Source organism: Pituophis catenifer, unplaced genomic scaffold, assembly GCF_029215685.1.
Source record: "Pituophis catenifer annectens isolate HBS135680 unplaced genomic scaffold, rPitCat1.0.hap2 SCAF_6, whole genome shotgun sequence".
Taxonomy (NCBI): Eukaryota; Metazoa; Chordata; class Lepidosauria; order Squamata; family Colubridae; genus Pituophis; species Pituophis catenifer.
Window position 1 is genome coordinate 48,876,499 of NW_027256886.1, and position 23,859 is coordinate 48,900,357.

General features: G+C 37.6%; 1 protein-coding gene across 2 annotated transcripts in view; it reads left to right on the forward strand.

Annotated features, from left to right (window-relative positions):
• RBM20 (RNA binding motif protein 20) overlaps positions 1 to 23,859 on the forward strand; it is an 87,221-nt gene that overhangs the window by 50,997 nt on the left and 12,365 nt on the right. For both annotated transcript variants that reach the window (XM_070945566.1, XM_070945565.1), the window contains exons 2-9: positions 7,519 to 8,641; positions 9,506 to 9,567; positions 12,215 to 12,312; positions 13,671 to 13,759; positions 16,466 to 16,609; positions 17,300 to 17,431; positions 19,626 to 19,705; positions 20,640 to 21,327. In XM_070945566.1, the coding sequence (XP_070801667.1) occupies positions 7,519 to 8,641; positions 9,506 to 9,567; positions 12,215 to 12,312; positions 13,671 to 13,759; positions 16,466 to 16,609; positions 17,300 to 17,431; positions 19,626 to 19,705; positions 20,640 to 21,327 (2,416 nt within the window). The remainder of the gene's footprint in view (positions 1 to 7,518; positions 8,642 to 9,505; positions 9,568 to 12,214; positions 12,313 to 13,670; positions 13,760 to 16,465; positions 16,610 to 17,299; positions 17,432 to 19,625; positions 19,706 to 20,639; positions 21,328 to 23,859) is intronic.

Consider the following 23,859-nt stretch of genomic DNA (forward strand, 5'->3'; position numbering starts at 1 on the left):
GCATGAGATATTTCTTTGTGTTTATCAGTATGTACTGCCATATATTGTAGGAGGGGAATAAGCTATCTCAATACTTGGTTCGCCTTACTGCATCGTATGTTAATCTCTTCACCCATTTTACCATCTTCGGTGAATGTTGTTCCTAGATATTTGAACTTCGATACTTGTTTTATGCTTGTTTCTTCTATTATTACGTTTAGTAGAAGATCAAATATAACATAGTTGAAAATACACTAGAAAATGAGAATAAATTTTAATCAGAAAATACATGTTGCAGACAATTAAGTAAGGGGACTTTTACATAAGTCCACACACACAAAGATAAAGTGTAGAGATTGGGATTATTTCAATATCTATTATATTTCAATATAATGGATGGAAACTGACCAAGGAGAGATTCAACCTAGAAATGAGGAGGAACTTTATGACAGTGAAAACAATCAACCAATGGAACAGCTTGCCTTCGGAAGTTGTGGGAGCTTCATCACTTGAGACTTTCAAGAAAAGATTGAACTGCCATTTGTCAGAAATAGTGTAGAGTCTCCTGCTTGAGTGGGGGGTTGGACTAGATGACCTATAAGGTCCCTTCCAACTCTGTTAATCTGTTAAAGTTATATCTAACAGGCATGTTCTTTCTTGAAGGGTAATTATACAATCCACTGAGTATTGTTTCAGTCAGGCATCTCCCTCTAGTGGTGGGCCTCCACTAAATTTACACTTTTGTGACCATTATGATTAGTCATTTGGATTATCAAAGCCTTGTTTAATTCAGTCTTCTACTAAGTATGTAAGTCAGAAGTAAGTTAAAAACAAGTAAATGAATAAGGAAAATAATTGTTAAAGTCTTCATCTAAAGTTAAAGGCTTGCTGAAAAAATGTTCTTAAGCACATTCTAAATATCAAAATTATAGGAACTGACTGTGCCAAAATGTTAATTAATTTATAATAAATCACATATTTGATTTAAGTCTCTAAAATTAAAAAAGGTGCTGAGATTGTGTTTCCAGAAAAAAGAAGCTATTTAAGTCATTCACTTTTTGCGATTGCATTATAGTAAAGACTAAAAGGGCAACTTTGCGGGCATAATTTCTAATATGAAACATTTATGAATGTTTATTAATAAGATAGAAAATATTTAAGTCCTTTAACTTCAGTTTTTTCCTGTTTCATTCATATTTGATGTCAAAGTTTTTTTGGAAGAGAGCTACATACTGTCTATTTGAAAAACAATGAGAAAACCCAAGTCCTGCCATTAGTATAGCCATCCTAGCATAGGTCATAAAGAATATAGCTCTAGTTATAGAAGTCAAGAAATTCCATTTTCAACTTCCAACAATGTTAGTTCCTTTTAACCAAAGCAGATAGATGCACCAGGTTAAGTTTGGCTAATCTTGATAAAACTAAATATGGATAAAGCTGATTAATACTAGAATTGAAGACTGATCTCAAGGTTATAGCCCAGTCTGGGAAGCTGGAGAAAAAAAAGGAATCCTGAAATAAGGTTGAAACTAAGCACTTCTGTATTGCATGTATGATTTGCCGGCAAGTTATGGAGCACAAATTTAATACTCCAGCATTTGCTTTTAAAATCTACAATTTCGTTTAATCTTGTACTGAAATTACATGTTGCCTAAAGAAGGAATTCCTTCTTTAGGATTCTTTAAATCATTTCTGTGCTGTGGTGTTAATACTGAACATATGTTATAAATATCAAGTGATATTACTTGCTATTTACACTCAATGAGTCTAACATAGTAAGAATGGTATGCAGAAACATGTGATCTGTCTTCTAGTGTAGCTTGGAGTTTGGGTGTCAAGTTTTTTGTTTGTTCAATCAGGAGTATATTGTAAATAGCATGCAGAAAGCAATTATAATATGAATGGAATTTTATAGGAAAATATAGGTATTACACAAAATATATCTTCACTGTTGTTTTTCTTGAGACCAAAAAGATATTACAGCTATTGTATATTACAAAATACAATTTTTGATTTTGTCATCTAATCTCTTGTAAATTCTAGAACTGAAATAGAAGAGAAGAGAATTCTTTATTGGCCAAGTGTGATTGGATACACAAGGAATTTGTCTCCAGTGCATAAGTTCTCAGTGAACATACAAGCAACACATGATAAATCATGATCATAATCATAAAATACAATAATCATAATCATAATATACAACATTCAGTGATAGTCAGAGGATACTAAATAGGCAATCAACATAAATCATAAGATACAAACAACGAAGTTGTAGTCATAAGAAGCTAAGGAAATAGGTAATAGGACAGAGGAGAAGGATAACAGTAATACAGTCCTACTGGTGGTTTGACATCCCAGGGCATAAGACAATGTTATGGGAATTAGTTGTTTAGCAGTGATGGCATGGGGAGAAAAAAACCCTGTCCTTGTGTTTAATTGTTTTTGGCGTGCAATGCCCTATAGCGTCATCTTGAGGGAAGAAGTTGAAACAGTTTATGTCCAGGATGTGAGGGGTCTATGGTGCAGTATACAGGTCCTCAATGGAAGGCAGGCTGGTTGCAATTATTTTTTCTGCAGTCCTAACTATCTGTTGAAGCCTGTGTCTGCCTTGTTTTGTTGCTTTGCCAAACCAGACAGTTATCAAGGTGCAAATGACAGACTCAATAATTCCTTTGTAGAACTGTATCAACAGCTTCTTGGCAATCTGAGCTTTCTGAGTTGGCGCAGGAAGAACATTTTTATTGTGCTTTTTTGATGACATTTTGTATGTAGGTATCCATTTTAAGTCTTGAGATATTATAAAACCTAGAAACTTGAGTATTGTAAGAGATGGCAGAATAGGAGGGCTTCTTCTAAAATCTACTATCATCTCTACAGTTTTGAGTGTGTTCAGTTCAAGATTGTTTCGGCTGCACCATGGGGCCAATTGTAAAACTTCCCATCTGTATGCAGATTCGTCATCTTCTCGAATGAGACCAATCACTGTTGCATCATCTGCAAACTACAGTACTTTAACAGAGGGATCCTTTGTGATGAAGTCGTTGGTATAGAGAGAAAAGTAATGGAGAGAGCACACAGCCCTGTGGGACACCTGTGCTAATTGTACAGGTATCTGATGTAATTTTGTCTGGCTTCACCTGCTGCTTCCTGTTAGAAAGTTTATGATCCACTTAGAATAGATTCCTGTATTATTTATAATATAAGAGCCAGTTTGGTGTACTAGTTAAGGCATCAGGCTAGAACCTGGGAGACATGAGTTCATTATTTTAGTTAATTTACATTTAGGTAATGAACTACTTAAAAATCTCTCATCAACTATATTCAAAGTTATTTTGTAATACTTGGATTGTTTGACCATGATTATATAATTGTTAAAAATTACACAGAGAATGTTTCACTGATTTTATGCATTTGAATTTTTGTTATATATAAATAAAGCATACTGTTTAGTAATATTAATGCTACTGGCAAGTTATATCAATACACTAATAATATATTTGTATATGTTTGAATAATGATCCTATTTTTTTACAAAAGTAAAATTAACGAAGAAATATTAGTGCTTTAGAAAAACCATTCCTATAAATAATAATATATGTAGATTTTTAAAATGTTCTCTCTCCGTCCCTCCCTCCCTCCCTCCCTCCCTCCCTCTTTCTCTCTTCCTCTCTTTCTCTCCCCACTCTCTCCTCTCTCTCTGCCCTCTTTGTATACTAGATGTTTGTGCAGTGCTAACTGCCATCATCTCCTAATCCTGATTGTGCAATTATTTTATGGTTTACCTCTCCATATAAAGTTGTTATTGTTTTCGGAATGTGACTTTCTTATAAAGATAGGGAATTGCACTTAATGAAAAGCTTAATTACTATGCTACATTGTATGTAGTAATTTCCTTTTTTGGGGGATGATCTAGAAATGCTATAATAGCATAGCAATAGCACTTAGATTTATATACTGCTTTACAGTGTTTTATACCCCTCTCTAAGTGGTTTATTGCCCCCAACAATCTGGTTCCTCATTTTACCCACCTTGGAAGGATGGAAGGCTAAATCAACCTTGAGCCTGGTGAAATTTGAACTCCCAAATTGCAGGCAGCCGGCAGTCAGCAGAAGTAGCCTGCAGTACTGCACTCTAACCACTGCACAACTTCATTGCATTATGCAATGTACAAAGACTGTAGCTTTTAATTTTTTTATGTATTCAATAAATATCCAGAGCATAAGGCACTAAGAGTTTCTGGCCACAAATCGGTATTCTGTTAAATGGATGGGGTTTTTTTGTTCTTCTCCTTACAACCTAGGTTGCAAACAGATTTACTATTCTTCAACTTGGAAGTTATTCTCAAAATGTAATTCAAAGATAATTTGTTCCTAGAAAGATAGTGGAGTTTTTTTTTAAAGCACATAATTTGCTATTGATTTTGGCATTGAATCAGCAATTGTTAGATTATTTTTGTGGTAATTTTATTGAACACTACAATGTAAAATATAAGAACTAATAGAAACTAAAAAAAGAAAAGAATAAAAAAGAAAAATACATGCCAGATATCAAAGGGGGGGGGGAGAGACCCAATCCAAAACCCTTGTCTAGGTAATTAAATGTAAAAGGAAAATGTCTTCCTCTCCTTTCCTAACTGAATAAATACTACAGTACATAAAACAATCCAAGACTTTCTGCTAAATTGGCAAGCTCACTTTCTAATCTGCTTTTTCATAAGAATCCATTCTTTGTGCTTTGTCTACCAACTGAGTCCTCCATATTACACCTCAAATGGAACTTTATATTTTAAACGGTACGCTTAGAGATTAGAGAGCACTTCCATATCAACTGGTTTAATTTTATTTATTTTTATTTTTATTTATTTATTTGTTGAGTACGTATTAGATAATATACTTAAGTATAAACATGAATTGAATACATAAAATGAATACAATTAAAGAGAACATTAGGACAGGAATGGTAGGCATGCTGGTGCTCTTAAGTATGCCCCTTACAGACCTCATAGGAATGGAGTGAGGTCAACAGTAGCCAGTCTAAGGTTAAAATTTTGGGGGTTTTGGTAGAGTCAGGTAGTGCATTCCAGGCATTGACCATTCTGTTGCTGAAGTTGTATTTTCTGCAATCGATTTTGGAGTGTTTCACTTTAAGTTTGTATCTATTGTGTGCTCATGTATTGTTGTGATTGAAGCTGAAGTAGTCATTGACAGGTAGAACATTGTAGCAGATGATTTTATAAGCTATGCTTGGGTCATACCGAAGACAGCATAGTTCTAAATTTTCTAAGCCCAAAATTTCAAGTCTGGTGGCATAAGGTATTTTGTTGCGAGAGGAGGAGTGGAGAACTCTTCTTGTGAAATATTTCTGGACACATTCAATTGTATTAATATTCAATATGCAGTGCGGGTTCCAGACAGATGAGCTGTATTCGAGAATTGGTCTAGCAAATATTTTGTATGCTCTGGTTAGTAGTGTAATATTACCGGAGAAGCTATGCAAGATTAGGTTTACAACCCATAATGCCTTTTTGGCAATGTTGTTACAGTGGGCTTTGGCTGCCTTGGGGGACACCGCTATTAACAGGTGCAGGATTTGATAGGGTACTCCCTATTTTGACCACTTGTTGTCTGTTTGACAGGAACGTGGTTATCCAATTATGGAGGGGTCTGGAGATGCCATAGGATTTTAGTTTTAGAAGTAGTTTGTCATATACCACTGAATCAAAGGCTTTACAGAAGTCTATGTAAATTGCATCTATTGCTTTGCCCTGATCAAGATTTGTATGTTTTTGCAGTGAAGAAGTTGTAGATTACAGGATAATTTATTTCTGAAACCAAATTGTTTATTAGAGAGTAGGTTGTTTGTTTTTATGTGGAGGGTAATGGATTGGTTGATGATTGATTCCATGACTTTGCAGGTGACGCAGCATAAAGAGATTGGTCTGTAATTTTCGACTAGCCTGGTGTCTCCCTTTTTGAAGATAAGGATGACTGTTGCTAGTGACCATAGGTTGGGTAGGGAGCTGGTCATGAAAGATTTTTCGAAGATTATGCTTAGGGGTTCTGCTATAGCAGTAGAAAGCTTTTTTAAGAAGTATGCACATAGTCCATCAGGTCCAATAGATAGAGATGGTTTTAGTCTATGTAGTGCCTTTTCAACATTATCTTCTGTGAAATCTATTTGTGTTAGATCGTTGTAGTTATTAGTGGTATGACTAGGGAATGTTGGGCATTAGCCATTGCTGTTTACAAAGATTGAGCCAAAGAATGTGTTATCCTTTGTGCTACAGGGAGCTACCAAGGGATTCAGGAGTTACTGGCAGATACACAATATATCTTTCATAGAACTGCACACAGTGAGAAAGGAAATAAAAGTATAAAAGCAATGAGAACAAACATGCATTTCCCCATATAATCTATTATTCGTGGTTTATTAATTTAATTAAATTTATAAAATATAAAGTAGGTTTTGAGACCCTCTGGGGCTGAACCACTAGATAAAATGAATTGAATATATAAACAGAATGAGAACTTTATATAGAATTTTAGTCTATTCCACATCTCTAAAGTTTCAAGTATAATTGTCTTAACTCTTTGTGCGAGCCAGGACTGGATGTCTATGTTGGGAGAACATAACTAATTTTAATTAAATATTTTTTTATTTCCCCCATCTCCATCCTAGTGGAGTGAGACAAAGTAAATCTCTCACTTTATGTCCCAAATAATTCATAAATTGATAATTACATGTTGCCAATTACTTTTTTTGCTCCCAAACGTCAGATGAAAAGAATGACTCCATATCACTCTTTTGCTGGTCACCATTGGCTGTATAATTGTGCTTTCAAACTTTTTGTGAAGATATATTTGGACTTCTGAAATTGATTATACCTACTGTCCCAGTTTCTCTAACTCCATTGAAAATAACCTCCAAGGCATTAGAATTATTCTGTAGATTAGAACTCAAAAGTACCAATGTAAAAGGAAATGTTCATTGTGCCACAACCCTGTTGAACTTACAAAGAAACATTGTATGCCAGTGAAAATTATTTGTGAGACAGCTCTTCAAATACTGAAAAAATAAAATATTTAATAATGCAATTTGGGCTTCAGTTTAGTCATTAGCAAATCCCCTTAACTGCAATTCATACATTATATGGATTTATAGTTTTATACAAACATTGATAATGACAACCATGATTGAATGTCACTGTTTTCTGTGCTAGAAAATAATTTTTTCATTTGTAAGATTCACATATACAAATTTGACTAAATCGAGCAGATTTATTGTTCTTTAGTTACACTTCTCTTAGTATTTTAGCTTGCAAGCTTCTTTTTGATGTCCCATTCGTCTTCATAAATGAAATGACTGTTGCAAATACTTCATAAGATGACAATTATATATCATCAATTACTTTCTTTGCTTCCAAGGATTTAATAAGGATGCCAGGAATAATATTGTTCCTCTTAGTCATAATTTGGTGAAAAATGCCTACAGATGACATTGATCAAAGACAAATTAAAATTATTGCCTATTACTTTACAGTGCTGCCAAACTTCTGGACAAGAATATATTTACTGTCAACACCGCAAATCCACTGCTTCCTTCTTCTGCAAGTCTTCATTTGGCTCAGCTTCAGGCACAGCTTACACTACACAGACTAAAATTGGCTCAGACAGCAGTGAACAACAACACAGCAGCTGCAACTGTCCTGAACCAGGTTCTTTCTAAAGTGGCCATGTCCCAGCCACTTTTCAATCAATTAAGACACCCTTCCATGTTTAATACTCTTCCAGGACATGCTGTAGGTCCTGGGGCCACCAATACTAGATTTCCACCTGGTGGAATACATTTTCCAACGCAGAACCCATCTTTGACGGCCCATGGTGGAACTCTGGGGTCAGTAAGTAACCTTCCAAATCAAAATGTCAGTACTGTAGTCCTAAACCCTTTTGGGGGTGTAATTTCTCAAACAACTGGACAACAAGCTGTATCTATGGGTCTAAATAAAACTAGTGCCTCCTCTACCACAAGTGGATGTTATGATTACAATAAACAGCTTTTCTCCTCTGATGCTGGTCAATGCTGCCAACAGAGCTTTATAACCAGTGGTTCTCATCCAGTCCCAGTGTCATCTGGAAATGGAATGTCTGAAGGCCAACTGGGATTTCAGAAAGAGTTTTATGGAGCTATGTCTAAAGGCCAGCATACAACCTGTACACAGTCTTTGACATCTGCTGCTGACTCTCAAAATTCTCATCAGAATCAAAAAGGAAAAATGGGTTCTATAGTACATGAAAGAGATACAAGCAATCAATGGGAAAATCCTTCTACTTTCTCTAGTCAAAATAAAATTGACATTATGCCCAATGCCAATATGTGGCCATCAACAAATGTCCCATACGAAGTAAGGAGTGATCTCTATAACCCTGAAGAACCAACACCAGATACAAAATTTAGCACTGGTACTCCATGTTTTTTCAGCAGAACTAAAAATGGTAAACAAAATTACAGTAACACACAAACAAGACAGAAACAGGAACCTGTTACTTCTGGATTGCCAGTGAGGCCTCTTCAGTCCCATGAATTAAATGACTTTCATAGTATTGCACCTCTTAGCTTCCCACACATTTGTACATTATGCAGTAAGAAGGTATTTGACCTTAAGGTAAGTTTGCTTCAGATTTGGACCTTCTTGTTAAGTTGTCTCTTTCCAGATAATAAGTGTTTCGTTGCTTAAGAACTATCATACCTGGGTTACTTTATCAATAGAATCAATGCATTATATTTTTTCTGACAGGATATATGTATTTTTAATTTTAAAAGTGATAAAATAAGTTTATATCTAAAATCACAACGTATGCTGTTCTATATCTTGCCATGGTACTATTGTAATTATTATAGTTAATAATTTCTGATACTATTCTACATGCATATGCATTTGATGTTTTACTAACATTTGTAAATGAAAAGATGAAATGTCATTAGAATTGCCTGGAGAATTTTAATGTGGGTAAAATAACTACCACCAGATTAAATTTGTTCTACATCATTGATATGTAACATTAATATTCCATCCATAATATTGCAAATGATAAAGATCTGACTATTTTACATTGGTAATTGTCACAACTCTGTGCAAACACTCAAATTTATATTCCTCCCAAAATCACAAATCCCACTCCATAAAGACTGGATTCTAGAAAATGTGCACTTTTGTTCACGTGTGTCCAGTGACATTTCTCTGGATGGGATTAACATAAATTGAAATTGTTTTCTTACCCATAGAAACATCACCTAATTATACAGAGTAATGGACTTGAATAATTTATGGACTTACTTGACTAAATGAATGATTTAAGGTCTTCATTTTGGCCACCCTATTTTTCAAAATATAACATCTTTTCTTTTATCATAACTTGATGAATGGTATAGAATTTTTTTCATAAAAATGACAAACTACTATGGATATAGCACACAAGATGTACCTTTTCTGGTATTTCATTCTATCTTTCTTGTTCTTTTAATTGAGGACTGGGATCAGCACATTAAAGGAAATCTTCATATTCAGAATTGCTTGACTTTCTCAGAGAAGTGAGTAGTTGAAATATATATCAGTGCGTCATCTTTAGTCTTTTATATTTGTATCTAGTGAATGAATATATATCTTCACACACACACACTTACTCATGCTCAGAAAACAATATAAGAAACAGAATTATTTTCAAAAGAAAAAAATATTGTGACTGACAATCTATGACAAATGTAATATTAAGATACAGCTTTGAAAGTGAGATTTCTACTTGCCTAAACTGGGCTTCATACCAATAGATGATCTCCCTTAATCATTTTGTGTACATGTTAAACAGGAGAGGTGAATGGCTTCAATTTGGAGGCAGTCCACTTTGCAAGACCCTAGGTCAGTGTTGGTGAACCTTTTTGGCACTGAGTGCTGAAATGGGAGAGAGCGCGTGGGCAGGGGGGAACTCCTGAAACCAGAAGAACAGCTCCCCGACGCATGCATGTGGGAGCACCAGAAACCGGAGGAGCAGCTCCCTTTTGTGCATGCAGGCGCCGGGAATCTGAGCTTCTGGTTTCTGGCGTGCACATGCACACCATCACCTGGTCTTCCAGTTTCTGGCACACATGCATGCACAAAGACCAGTTGGCCAGTGCGCACATACCGGAAGCTTTGTTTTCCAGCGCATGCATGCACACCAAGGAGCTGCTTTTCCAGTTTCTGGTGCTCCTGCGCACATGAAGACCAGAAGAGCAATGGGTTCCCGGAGAGATGGCTCTGCATGCCACTTCTGACATGCGTGCAATAGGTTCGCCATCACAGCCCTAGGGCATGACTTGTCTTTCCCCACCCACCCTGTCTGGAATGACTGCAGAGGAAGGAGAACCACCACATTGCCTCCCACTCCAAAACCTTAAGTTGATCCATAATACCATGGTCAATGATATTGAAAGCCAGGGAGGACCAGAATGGTTATACCACCTCTATCCCAAGCCTTCCAAAAGTTATCAACAAGCACAGTCAATGCTATTTCAGTTCTATGCTCTGGACTGAACCCGGATTGAAAAGATAATCTGCCTCATCTAGGACCCACTGTAGTTGTGTACCAACCTCTCAGTAACTTTCCCTAAAAAAGGAAAGACTGAGTGAAAGTTGTTTAACACTGTTGAGTTCAAACATCGCCTCCTGAGAAGAGGCACAACACTGCCTCCTTCAAAGAGTCACTTTCGATGGGCAGCAAAATTAATAAATAAATAAAGCAGATGACACCATCCCTTCTTGAAAAGAGGCATTGATCATTGCTTGGACCCAACAACATACTACCTCCTGGGTGGCCTTTATCAATTAAAAGGGCATGGGAAACTAGCTCGAACTCTTCCCAGATAACAAGACACAGATGTAACCCTGTCACGTCCAAAAGATTTGCCCAGCTAGAGCCCAACTCCAAGGGAAGTTGAGCAACTTTATCTGACATGTTTAGAATATTCCTCACAGCAACCTTCCAAGGGTTTACCCAGCTCCTTTTTACCTAGGAGGGACCTGGCCACCAAAACAGGACTGCTGGTTGGTAGTTGCAGGTGTGATGAGAGTAGAGAACTAGTTACACTAAATTGCTTTTATTGCCACAAGTTAAGTCCTAATGTAGGGTATTTCCTGTGCTCAGTCAGTCCCATTCTTTGTCTTCCTCCAATAGTGCTTGAGTATCTCATGTCACTTCATTTCTTGGAACTGCTCTGTAAAACATGGTGCTCTATGAAATCAATGTAGACAGTGTGGTTCATGGCCCCCCATTCCAAGCTGTGACCAGGCCTCTGGTGAGCTTTTGACCAGAGCTTCGGAAAGAACCTCCCTTTAAAACACACTTGGCCTGGGTAGGCAAGTTGAATAGACTCCACTTGCCTGACATAGGAGGTGGCTGTGGAGAATTCTAGGGCGAAGAGAGCGTGGTCCCTCTGACAAGAGACTGATACTAATGTTCCACAAAACCAGATCATAACACCACTATCAAGGCAAACACAAGTTCTATTGAGTGACACCTCCCCCCCATGTGAATAGGACCATGGATAAGTTGGGCAAGGTCCATGTCTGCCATCGTGACCATGAACACCTGCACTATCTCAGACCCCCTTCCCAGAGCAGCAGATTGAAATACCCCCATACTATAAGCCTAGGGAACGCCACTGGCAGCCCAGACACAGAATCCAAGAGTGCAGACAGGCATGCTGCTACACTGCACAGTAGAAGATAAATGAGTAGCAAACCATACTGCTCCCATGGCCCAACCTTTTATATCCAGTGATGTTGGGAGCAGGATAGATTGCAGATACTCTACTACAGATATTTTTGTGAAGTCTAACTATGCTGTTCTTAACAAAAGCAGAAGGAATGTTTATTAAATTCAGATACAATTCTCTTGTATCTGAATTCAGTTTATGCTTCAGTTTTATCTATCTTTAATTATAACGCTAATCATTTATTTTGTATTTTCCAGCTGTTTTCCATGGTTATTTATTGGTTGAAAAATTTTGAAAGATTCCAAGAATAGCCAGTTGTACTAACTTAATGTTAAGTTTGATGTTTAGAATAATTTCATAATTTCTGTTACTGGTATGGTATTATTGTATTTCTTCAGTACAACATTTGTGGTAACTAAGCTCATTAAGATCCGACCCATGTATTCTTATTCTACATCTGAATTTCAATTTTTGTTTCTTTTTTTAGCACTGACATACATTGTATGTTGCATTCAGCAGCAAAAGGAGTATTGCATTCTTCCTCTCCAAATAATAAAAGTGTGTTCAATCTGTCTGGTACTGAAGGTAAATCATTCAAGTAATACACCCACACACACCCACACACACACACCGTGTTTCCCCAAAAATAAGACAGAGACTTATTTTCTTTTGACCCCCAAATAAGGGCTTGGCCTTATTATCGGATGGTCTTATTATTTTGGGGGTGCAGGAGGCGATGAGTGTGGGACTAGATGTCCTGTCGCTGCCATCGCCTGCCCTTCCTGTTCTTCGCGCCAGCTGAGTGGCCCAACATGTCCCACCATACCCCAATGGCAACAGCTGCTTCCCTTCCCCACTGTCTCTTTATCGAGAGGGGTTGTAGGTGGGGTGGGCGAGAAGTGGGACGCACATCTTATCTTTCCAGCTCCGTCGTGTTCCTCGCCATTGTGTCCAGGGAAACACGCTGTAAAAGAAAACCTTCTCGCAAGTTCAATCAAACTTCTCAAACTCGCGATAAGGTTTTCTTTTACAGCGTATTTCCCTGGACACAATGGTGAGGAAAGAGATGGAGCTTGAAAGGTAAGACATGCGTCCTGCTTCTCGCCTGCCCCACCTCCCACTTCCAAATTGCATCCCTAAAGGGGGTGGGTGGCTAAGCAAGGGGCATGAGTCGTACCATGCTCTGCGAGGGGGGGGAGAAGAGATGGCAAAGAGAGCCATGTCTTGCTCCACGCCTCTTGCTTCTCCCCCGCCCCTCTGCCACCCCTCTCGATAAAGAGATGGCAGGGAAGGGAAGCAGCCAGGCTGCTGTTGCCATTGGGGTGGGATGGAACGTTTTGGGCTGCTCAGCCAGCGCAAAGAATGGGGAGGGGAGGGCATGTCCCCCTCCTTGCCCTCCCTCCGGCCTCACCTCCTCAACTCATTTTGGTTGCGCGGCAAGTAACCAGAGGAAATGACGGGACTGGCTGTGCATGTGTGTAAGTAGTTGGTGGGGGGGCTTATTTTGTGGGGGTGTTTTATATTATCGCATGCACTGAAAAGTCTTATTGGGCTTATTATCCGGACATGTCTATTCTTCCTGGTTATATCTTGAAGTAATAAATTAGCTTAGCTTTCTGTAAATTCCTCAGACTTGCATCATTCATTCATTCATTCATTTATTCAATTTCTATAGCTGCCCAACTCAACAAAGTAACTATGGTGGTTTATAATTCTAAAATTACAAAACAATGAAAGCAATTTAAAAAACATTAAAACAATAAAAACAAAATAAATAGATGCAAACAGCAGTCATCACTAGAGCAATTACTATCAAGAGTAACTGAAATTATTTTACTCTGTCAAAATCTATATTTAAGGAAATGCCTTCTTCTTCTTCTTCTTTTTTTTTTTTTGCATATATATAATGGTAGATTTTCATGGAATATGTGTCATTTCTTTAGATTACCCTTTAAATGCTGAGTCATACAATTCTACATCTTCATTTGGCCAGTCAAGTTCCACATTCTCTTACGTACTACCTGGTGGAAATGTGAGTATTTTTATTATGGTTGGTTGCACAATCAGCCATCTGTTTAGACTGGATTTGGAATTTTTATTCATCTATGGAATCCTTTCTAAGGACCTGACATAGGCAGATGTTGTTGTTTGACGGTGTTAAAGATATTGTCACAGGATGCAAGCTGTTCCAAGTAAAGCTGCCTTTTGCAATTGACAGATGGTGATTTTGTCAATGCCAAAGGCATTCAAGTGGTACACCAGATGTTTTGGGATTGCACCCAAGGTGCCTATTACAATTGGTTGCTTTCTTTTGCCACAGTTGTTCTACTTTGTATTTTGTTGTTTTCTCCAGTTCTTTCTCTTTTCTTCTGCTATTTCCAGGTATTGCAGTGTCCACTATCAAAACCCTTTGACTTTCTCATTGATAATTGTTAAATCTGGAGTGTGGCAGGTGCTTATCTGTATTTTAAAGTCCCAGAGCACTTTAGCTTTTCATTTTCCGTTCCTTTTTTGATCCCACTGTTCTTGCTTGCAGGCAAATTGTATTTCCTTCAGATTTTCCAGTGCTTCATTGTTGCTACTTTGTCATGCCGTTGCTTGTAGTCATTCTGTCCGCTCTTCTTCCAGCAGCTAACTAAGTGGTCCATTGTTTCTTCAGCTTCTTTGCAAAGATGGCATTTATTGCAAGTTCCTGTCTTTTCAATTCTGGCTTTGAATGTATTTGTTCTTAAGACTTGGTCTTGTACAACCAGAATTAGTTCCTCTGCCTCTTTCTTTCCTGCTCTTTCTGGCCATTGTCAGCTCTTCTTGTTATCTGTTTTGCCTTCTAGGTTTCTTTAAAGTACTGGTCATGTAACACTTTGTCTTGCCTTCCCTCTTTTCTATTCTTCATTTGGTCTTTCTTGTAAACCAGTTTGGTCTCTCCAGTATTCACTAAGCCTCCATGGTATACTAGCTTCTGTGCATTTTCACTGTCCTTCAGTGAAAATAGCAATAGCAATAGCACTTAGACTTATATACCGCTCCGTAGTGCTTTTACAACCCTCTCTAAGTGGTTTACAGAGTCAACATATTGCCCCCAACAATCTGGGTCCTCATTTTACCCACCTCGGAAGGATGGAAGGCTGACTCAACCTTGAGCCGGTGAGATTTGAACTGCCGAACTGCAGCTAACAGTCAACTGAAGTAGCCTGCAGTACTGCACTGTAACCACTGTGCCACCTCGGCTCTATTGAAAATGCAGTGATGGACATTCCAGTAGCCTTTTTTCTTCTTCATTATAGTCCACCACACAGTCATCCAGAAGTTTAGAATGGATTTGGCATTTTTATCCACTTACCAAGTTCTTCCTGAAAACTGGAATTCCACTGGAGTCACTTTCTGTTCCATATTAAAATTGCTCCTGGAGACTGGGTTGCATGACAGAGATAAGCCAGATCCTTTATCAAAGCTACAAGGAAAAATATGACTTAAATCCAAAATTAAAAAATGCCATATAAAGAAATTCAGGGAGAGACATCTTCCTAATTCACATAAGTATAAGACAAGATGGGGAAATAAAGCACCGACCATCTTGCAGAGTCTGTTACTTTAGCCAATATTAATAAACAAAGTTTTAACTATCACAAGGAACATCTCAGCTGCCATATTGAGTCAGTCAGTGTGTTCTACACTGGGCCAAAATTATCAAGATGACAGAGAGAAACTGCAATACAAATTTCATCTCTTTAAACACCACAATCTTTAAACACCATATCTATTTAATAACAAAACAATCCTTTATAAGAAGCTGTGGTAAAGTGAATAAAGTTAATAAGAAATGAGAGAGAATGATAGTATTGTATAATTTACATATTTTTTTTGTGTAATAATGGAATTATCCTGATATTAAGTAGTACCCATTATTTGACAGAATACAAAGGAAAGCCAACAATCCAAAGTAATTCCATCTTCCTTTTTTGAATACAGATTCTTTAAAATGTAACTCTGTTGGTTCTCATTGGGTGCATTGCCTCCTTTTAGAGGAATCAAGCTCTAGAGTGTTAACTGGCAGGATCTTAAGTCAGCATTCAAAGCCTGTTCATGTTCTTTAGTTGCAAAGATGTGATCAAGTCATTCTCCTTAGTCTCAAATTTCAGTTGCTACTCAAGGCTAAGGGTAAGACACTAATGAAGTGTGAAGCTGTGTTGCCTTTTCAGCACAGATATCAAACGTCGCTTCTCGGGTAAATTCATAGTTATCCATGGGGGCCAGAGAGTGTGAGCAAATGGCAAAACATGAGTCACAACAACATGATGCAAACCATGTGACTTATCTACTTGCCCCTGATGTTTCATTATTTTTTTTATCATTGTGATGTGTACTAAGACATTGATGGTACAGTTATCTCCGGGAATATTAGAGAAATGGGATGTGTTTTTAGACCTGGATGATATATGCATAGTGATTAGTAGAATGGTGGATTTATAGATTTCTCCAAAGTATTGTTGCAGTCTGTACCTTACATAAAAGTGTTATTTATATATCTTTCAATATACAATTACATGAAAGTATTAATTTTTAACCAGATTCTTTGGCTACAACAAAAGGGAGATTATATGGATTTATGAACAAGTATTTGAGATTCTAAAAATATCAGCTCTGTACAAACTAAGCGCAGGATAAGAAGTGTGATTTCAAATTTGTATGTTTACCTGGTGGTTGTTTCTTTTTCTAAATTTATTTTTAATAATTGCAGGTTCTACAAAGGAAATATGTCCCAGGTCGTGTAGTACACATTTGTAATCTTCCTGAAGGAAGCTGTACAGAGAATGATGTAATCAACCTTGGACTTCCCTTCGGAAAAGTCACTAATTATATTCTCATGAAATCTACCAATCAGGTATTTTTTTTTAGTTATAGAAATGTAAATACGTAAACATTTTGTTTAAGTTTTGCACATTCTATAAAAAATGGTTAGGAACTCTGATGATTGAACTTGGGGTTGATAGGATTTGGAGTTGTAGAGAAAACAAGGTCTCTTTTTTCTGTTTGGGAAAGTATACCGTGATAATTCTTTTGTGTGTTGTGTTCAATATACCTGAGATCTAATAAGGTTCCTTTTTGGAAATCTCTGTGTGTAATAGAAAGAGAAACAGGGAGAAGCAAGGTAACTAGTAAATACTAACAAAGCTTCAGCCTTTCTATTCCTCCGTCTTTCTTTTCATTCAACTGTTTTCCTGGTTTGCAGAATATTTGTCAACCTGCCTAACTTACCTTCAACACTGATGATCTATCATGATACCTTCTTTTCCTCTAGAATTAAAGATAGTAGCCTCCTTCTGCAACTAATATTATGCCAGACTATTCCATTAGTGGTAAAGAATGTGTGTGTGTATACTGTATACATACATACATACATACATATAAATAAGTATTATGTGTGTATAAATATGTTGAAATAATTTATATTTAAAAAATACATTTTAAAAATATAAACTTTATATACTATTGTAGTTTTTGCTATGTACTAAATTTCTTCTATGTACTAAATAACTTAACTAAACTCTAAACATTGTTTGAATTATCACAGGCTTTTTTAGAGATGGCCTATACTGAAGCAGCTCAGGCTATGGTGGAATATTATAAAGAGAAACCTGCAATGATAAATGATGACAAGTTACTCATAAGAATGTCTAAAAGATATAAAGAACTTCAACTAAAGGTAATAACATTGTTTGTCATGTCATTCTGTTAATCTGGCTGCTCAGAAATGGTCTTCAACTGCACATTTTGGTTTACAGATAAAATTTATGTATTTATCTTCTTTTTCTGCAGCCATCTAGTGATTGATATGTACAGAGTATATGCATTGATGGGTTCTATTTCCTGTTTAATTTGTTTAAATATACCAAATGATATAAATAAAATGCATCAAAATGATGCAAATCATGACTTCTTTTACTGTTTCTTTTCGTTTGATCTTTGACTGATTATGTGATTTTTTTTCCCTACAATTCAGAATGCACATCCTATCAAGTTTCCTTACTAACCTATAAAAGAATTATTTTTTTAAGTGTTTTTTTTAAATAATTGGAGCCTTTTTTCTTAAAGGACTATTTCTACAGAACAGTTTATTGCAGTGGCCCTGTGGAGTGGAGGATTCACTGTGGAATAGGTTTCTGATGCCTTCTTCATCTTCTTCCCTCCCTCTCTCTTTCTTCTGGGATCATTCCCATAAAATGTTTTATTGTAATTGCTTCTAGAGAAAAAAAGACAATCCAGTCATAGCACATTGTTGAGATAGATTTTTCATGCTTTCTTCTCTTCTCTTCCATATTTCTGTACTAACAGATAAGCAATTCCATACCCTACCTTACATGAAGACAAGGCTATATTGTGGCTTTGTCTCTTCCAAAAGTAATCACAAGTACATTTTGCTATTTTTCCCCTTCAAATACTCCTCATTGGTAGACTTTGGATATTCAGTGAACCTAATATACTAGGTATTCAGAGCTGAGAAGTTCAGATGAAGTCTTTGACTAAGAACTTTAAGAAAGGATATCAGTATTTTATTTTAATTAATGGTGACTCTCTCTTTTAATTAGGAATAAAATTAGGATTTATTCAGCTTCAGAAAAGAAGCCCCCAAACAGAGCCTCAGAAAAAAAGCCTCTGAAGCTGTGTTTGGGGGCTTCTTTTCTGAAGCTTCGTTTCTGATGCTTTTTTCGGCCTCTGAATCCTCAGTTTGAGAAGCTGGGTGAGGCTACATTTGGAGTATAAAACGGATCCAGATTTTCACCCTCTTTTTGGGGGGAAAAAGGTGTGTCTTATACTCTGAAAAATATGGTATCAATTATTTTCATATGTACAGGTAGTCCTTGACTTATGACCTTTCAAAGTAACAGTGGTGCTGAACTTGTCCCCGAAGCGCCCTCATGGTGATGGGATCAAAATATGATTGCTTGGCAGCCCACCCACCCTTACGCCCACAGGGCACTTCAACTCCCCACACACAACTATCTCCCTAAACAATGTACATTTGACCCCCTGCACTCTGTGGGCCATGCTGCCCTAGCTGACCTTCACCTTCTTCTTGCTCCTACTGCTGACAAAATACGCCCAGCCTGGTCCTTTGCAAGGTGGGTTGTTAGCTGCATGAGGTTTTCTTTCCAGATCGCATGTGGCAGTTTCCTTCCCAGACCTGGAGAAGATGACCTCATGTGGCCAGCAGCTGCCTCATGAAGAGTCAGACCAGGCACGTCTCATCAGCAATGGAAGCATAAAGACAGTGAAGGTGAGCTGGGACAGTGGAGTGCAGAGTGGTGAGGGTGATCACGGATGTTAACTAAGGTGGAGTGGCTACAGCTTTGTTTTGTGCCATGCTGCTGGGTCACACTAGAGTTGGGCTTTGTGCCTCAAAGGGCTTTGTGCTACAGCTCAGGAGCCTTTTGTAGCCCCGGAGTCCTATGCACACCCCCTTTGCATCACACTGCTGGTTCAGGCTGAGGTTGGGCTTTGTGCTGCAAAGGGCTTCATGCTGTAGCTCAAGCTTCTTACAGCCCCAGAGCTCTGGTGTGCCAAGAGGCCCCTTTGTGCCCCACTGCTGGGCCAGACTGAGGCGGGGATTTATACTGTGAAGGGCTTTGCCTGCCCCTCATGCAACATTGCACTTCACAACCACCTCTTTTAGCAATGGAAATTTCACTCTCTGCTCTGGTTGTAAATTGAGGACTACCTGTACACATCAACAAGGAATTAACTGAAAAATATAACTGATTTGATTGTTTACAATGAAAACTAGAAAGAATTCATGAAGGATGCAATGGTGAGGATAGGCCATCTGACTAGCCAACTTTCTTTTTAAGAATGTTGAAGTATACATTTGTTTACAGTTGATATATGTTTATTTTGCTTAGAAACCAGGAAAGAATGTGGCAGCAATAATCCAAAATATCCATTCTCAAAGAGAAAGAGATATGTTGAGAGAAGCAGACAGGTATTTTTTCATGTTGATATTGTTCTATTTTTGTGATGTATGGAAAAATAATGTGAGTTCAGTAGAGGAGAAATATTACTGGTCCTTCCTAATAATTTGGGAATAAGCTAGAAAGTTTAGAAAAAATATTCATGCAAGATAAACTAGTAGTTCCTTACAGTTTGAAATTTTCTCCTATTTGAATAATAATATGTTATACTGTTTACTTTGTTTTTGTTTTGTTTTTTTAAAAATCACTTTTATTTTGTATGGATTGCTTATATCTACCTAATAAAAACAGTCCATATTGAATAAAGCAAGAACTCCCTTTCTTGCAAAGAGCCGCTTGGTCATTCCATGTCTTTCCTCCTTCTGAAAAGTGTGGAACAGCTGAGCTATTTTTGCAAATGCTCCAGTAGTGAAGAACTTTGTCAGCCTTTTGCAAAGGGGGAAGATGTCAGTCACCAAGACACGGATATCAATGGCCAGAAATGGAGAGATGCAGCATAGAGAGGCAGAGATGGGGAAATAGCTGTACTTCAGGACCAGAAGTCTTGGGACCATCCCATCCTTGCCTTAGGAACCAAGATAGATTAAGATAAGAGATCTAAATGTCCTTTTCCTGAATAAATATCTAATATCATCACCAGAGCTCTTTAGTTATATAACTTAATTTATATTATTACTTAGTACTAGTATTGAGTTTTGTTTCTGACCATAGTAATATATTAACATTTTACACTTGTTTCTGCTCCTCTGATTAAATATACAGTATATGATGCAAACCACATGGCAAATATTATTATAAGGCAAGCATGATATTCAATATTATTGACAATTTAAAATGCACATGCTACATCTAAAAAGAGATAAACTTAAAATAGCTGTGGACCTTAAGTAGCAGCTGATTTATTTATGATTATATGCAGCATGCCACTTTTTCCCTATGCTATAGATATGGACAGGAAAGGCCTCGATCCCGCAGCCCCATAAACTGCTCACTTTCTCCAAGATCACGGACTCCAAGCTTCACTTCCTGTAGTTCTCCCCGTAGCCCATTAAGCACAAACCGAACAGAGTGGGGAAATGGAAGAGAGCCAAGGGATCAGTTTCCTTATTCTCAGAGAGAGGATGATAAAGAATTACTGCCATGGAGAGAGAATGTGGAAGAGAAAAGAGATCGGAGTGACATGTGGACTCATGAAAGAAAACATTATTTACGGCACCTGGACTTGGAAGACCATGTTGAATCAACCCGAGGGCACAAAGAAAAATATTTAAGAGGGGGCTCACCTAGTGCAAAAGGGGCTTACCTTTTGCCTGCATATAAGATGAGAGAAGAAGATTGTTACAGAAAGTCATCTAAGCAAAAGTCCAATAAATATCAAAACCAAACATTGGATTTTGCTTTGAAGGGCAAAAGAAAGGAAGAGACAAGATTGAGAGAACATAAACATTCTCATTGTGAAGACACAGCTAAGGAGGAAACAGCAGAACAAAAGTCCATCATGATGCCTGACACTATCAGGCAAAAGCAAAGCAATGAAGAGAAATTAAAAGAAAATGCTAAAAAGGCAGAGGACATGACACCTGGTATAGTTGAAAGAAATAATGTAAAGAAAGGAAAAGAAAATGAAAATGAGGTAATAAGCACTATAAACTATCATGAATGTAAAAATAATTATTTTAATTCATTATTATTAACATTAATTATGAAAGAACTGCAATTGTTTTATAGACAAAACAACCACAAAAATCTTTTGTTTAATTAGACTATACATTTATTTTTGCAAACTCAGTAAGTACTCAAGTTTGTTTGTTTGTTTGTTTATTTATTTATTTTATTAAATTTTTATACCGCCCTTCTCCTGCTGGACTCAGGGTGGTGAACAGCCAAGAATAAAAAACATCCAATACAAAATTTAAAATTATTAAAAGAATTAAACAAATTTTGGCCCAGATTTAAAACATCCCAACTAAAATACGTCACAATTAAAATATCTAGGGGGAGGGGGGGGGTTACGCCAGCCCAGCTTGGTGAAATAGAAAAGTTTTGAGGGCACGGCGAAAAGCACGGAGATCTGGTATCCTACGTATCTCTGGGGGCAGGTCGTTCCAGAGGGCAGGTGCTGCCACAGAGAAGGCCCTCCCACTGGGGGTCGCCAGCTGACATTACCTGGCTGACGGTACCCTGAGGAGTCCCTCTCTGTGGGAGTGAACTGGCCGGTGGGAGGCTATCGGTGGCAGAAGGTGGTCCCGTAAGTACCCAGGCCCTGTGCCATGGAGCGCTTTAAAGATGGTAACCAACACCTTGAAGCGCACTCGGAAGACCACCGGGAGCCAATGCAGCTCGCGCAGGAGGGCTGTCACATGGGAGTGGCCCATCGCTCCCATAATCCCCCGCGCGGCCGCATTCTGCACCAGTTGGAGCCTCCAGGTGCTCCTCAAGGGGAATCCCATGTAGAGAGCATTGCAGTAGTCCAGGTGGGAAGTGACGAGAGCGTGAGTGACTGTGCGTAAGGAGTCCCGATCTAGAAAAGGATGCAACTGGCGAATCAGGCAAACCTGATGAAAAGCCTCCCTGGCCACAGCCGTCATGTGCTCTTCTAAAGACAGCCGTGCATCCAGGAAGACGCCCAAGTTGCGAGCCCTCTCCGAGGGGGGCAGTAACTTGCCCCCAATAGCCAGTGATGGCACCATCTGGCTACATCGGGATGCCAGAAGCCACAGCCACTCGGTCTTGGAAGGGTTGAGTTGAAGCCTGTTTCTCCCCATCCAGACCCGCACGGCCTCCAGGCACCGGGACATCACTTCAAGGGCATCGTTGGGATGGCCTGGGGTGGAGATGTACAGCTGAGTATCATCAGTGTACTGATGGAACTCCACCCCAGAACCACGAATGATCTCACCAAAAATAGCAAAAATAACAAAAATATTGTAGAATGTTATATCTATATACTACTACATTTTGAATCAAGATAACTCAAATGGGCTGACCTACAGAATGTGTCAAAAATCCAGGATTATGACTCCTATGGAATTGAAATTTGGTTAAATAAAAAGGTTCTCAGTTCAGTTACTGCTTAGCACAAATTGCATAAAAATAAGAGTATAGGTAGTCCTCAATTTACAACCACAAATGAGTCCAAAATTTCTGTTGCTAAGTGGAACATTTGTTAAGTAAGTTTGCCCCATTTTATGACCTTTCTTGCCACAGTTGTTAAGTGAATCACTGTAGCTGTTAAATTAGTCAAACTGTTGTTAAGTAAATCTGGTTTCCCCATTGACTTAGCTTGTCAGAAGGTCATAAAAGGGATTCACGTGATCCCAAGACACTGCAATCATCATAAATATGAACCAGTTGCCAAGCATCCGAATTTTGATAACGTGACCATGAGGATGCTACAATAGTCGTAAGTGTGAAAACTGGTCATGTCCCTTTTTTCAGTGCCATTGTAACTTTGAATAATCACTAAATGAACTGTTGTAAGTTGAGGACTACTTGTTCTAAATTAGAATTTTTACAAAGGCACAGGAACTGCAGGCAAACAAGAACATCTATAAGAATTTTTTTAGAAGTATTATCTTTTTTCTCAAATAATCTGTTATTGAAGATTAGATCAAATTCTCCCTTAAGCCCTTCTCTTATCACTTAACAAAAAAGAACTTGAGGGAAAAATTATTTCTTTCTCTCACTTTTAAAATATTTCTCAGTTTGTAAATAGACATAAAATGCTCTCTATGTAGCTTGAGACCTTTCCCCAGGATGGAAGGTGCTACCTGAGTAAATACCTTTTTTTGAACTTATATATTGAATACCTTTTCTTCCAAATTTGGTCTACTTTTTACATTAATACCATTTAAATACTTGTAAAGCTTATTTAACGCTGTTTACATTTTAAGATGTGTTTTGATGCACTGTATACTCAATATTATTACTTTTGTATTCTATTTATTATATGGTTTGAAATTTAAAAACAAAATGTAAGTACTATCACTACATAAATCCACATGTATTTATCAGTAATAAATAAATAAATATTATTTGTCATGGCATTTGAGTCAGATAGTTGGCTTCGTGTGCCTTCTTGAGGTCCTAAAGGACCGGATATAAATCTAATAAAGAAGTAATAAAGAAGCGATTTGATTTATTATTAAAAACAATTTGTAATAAG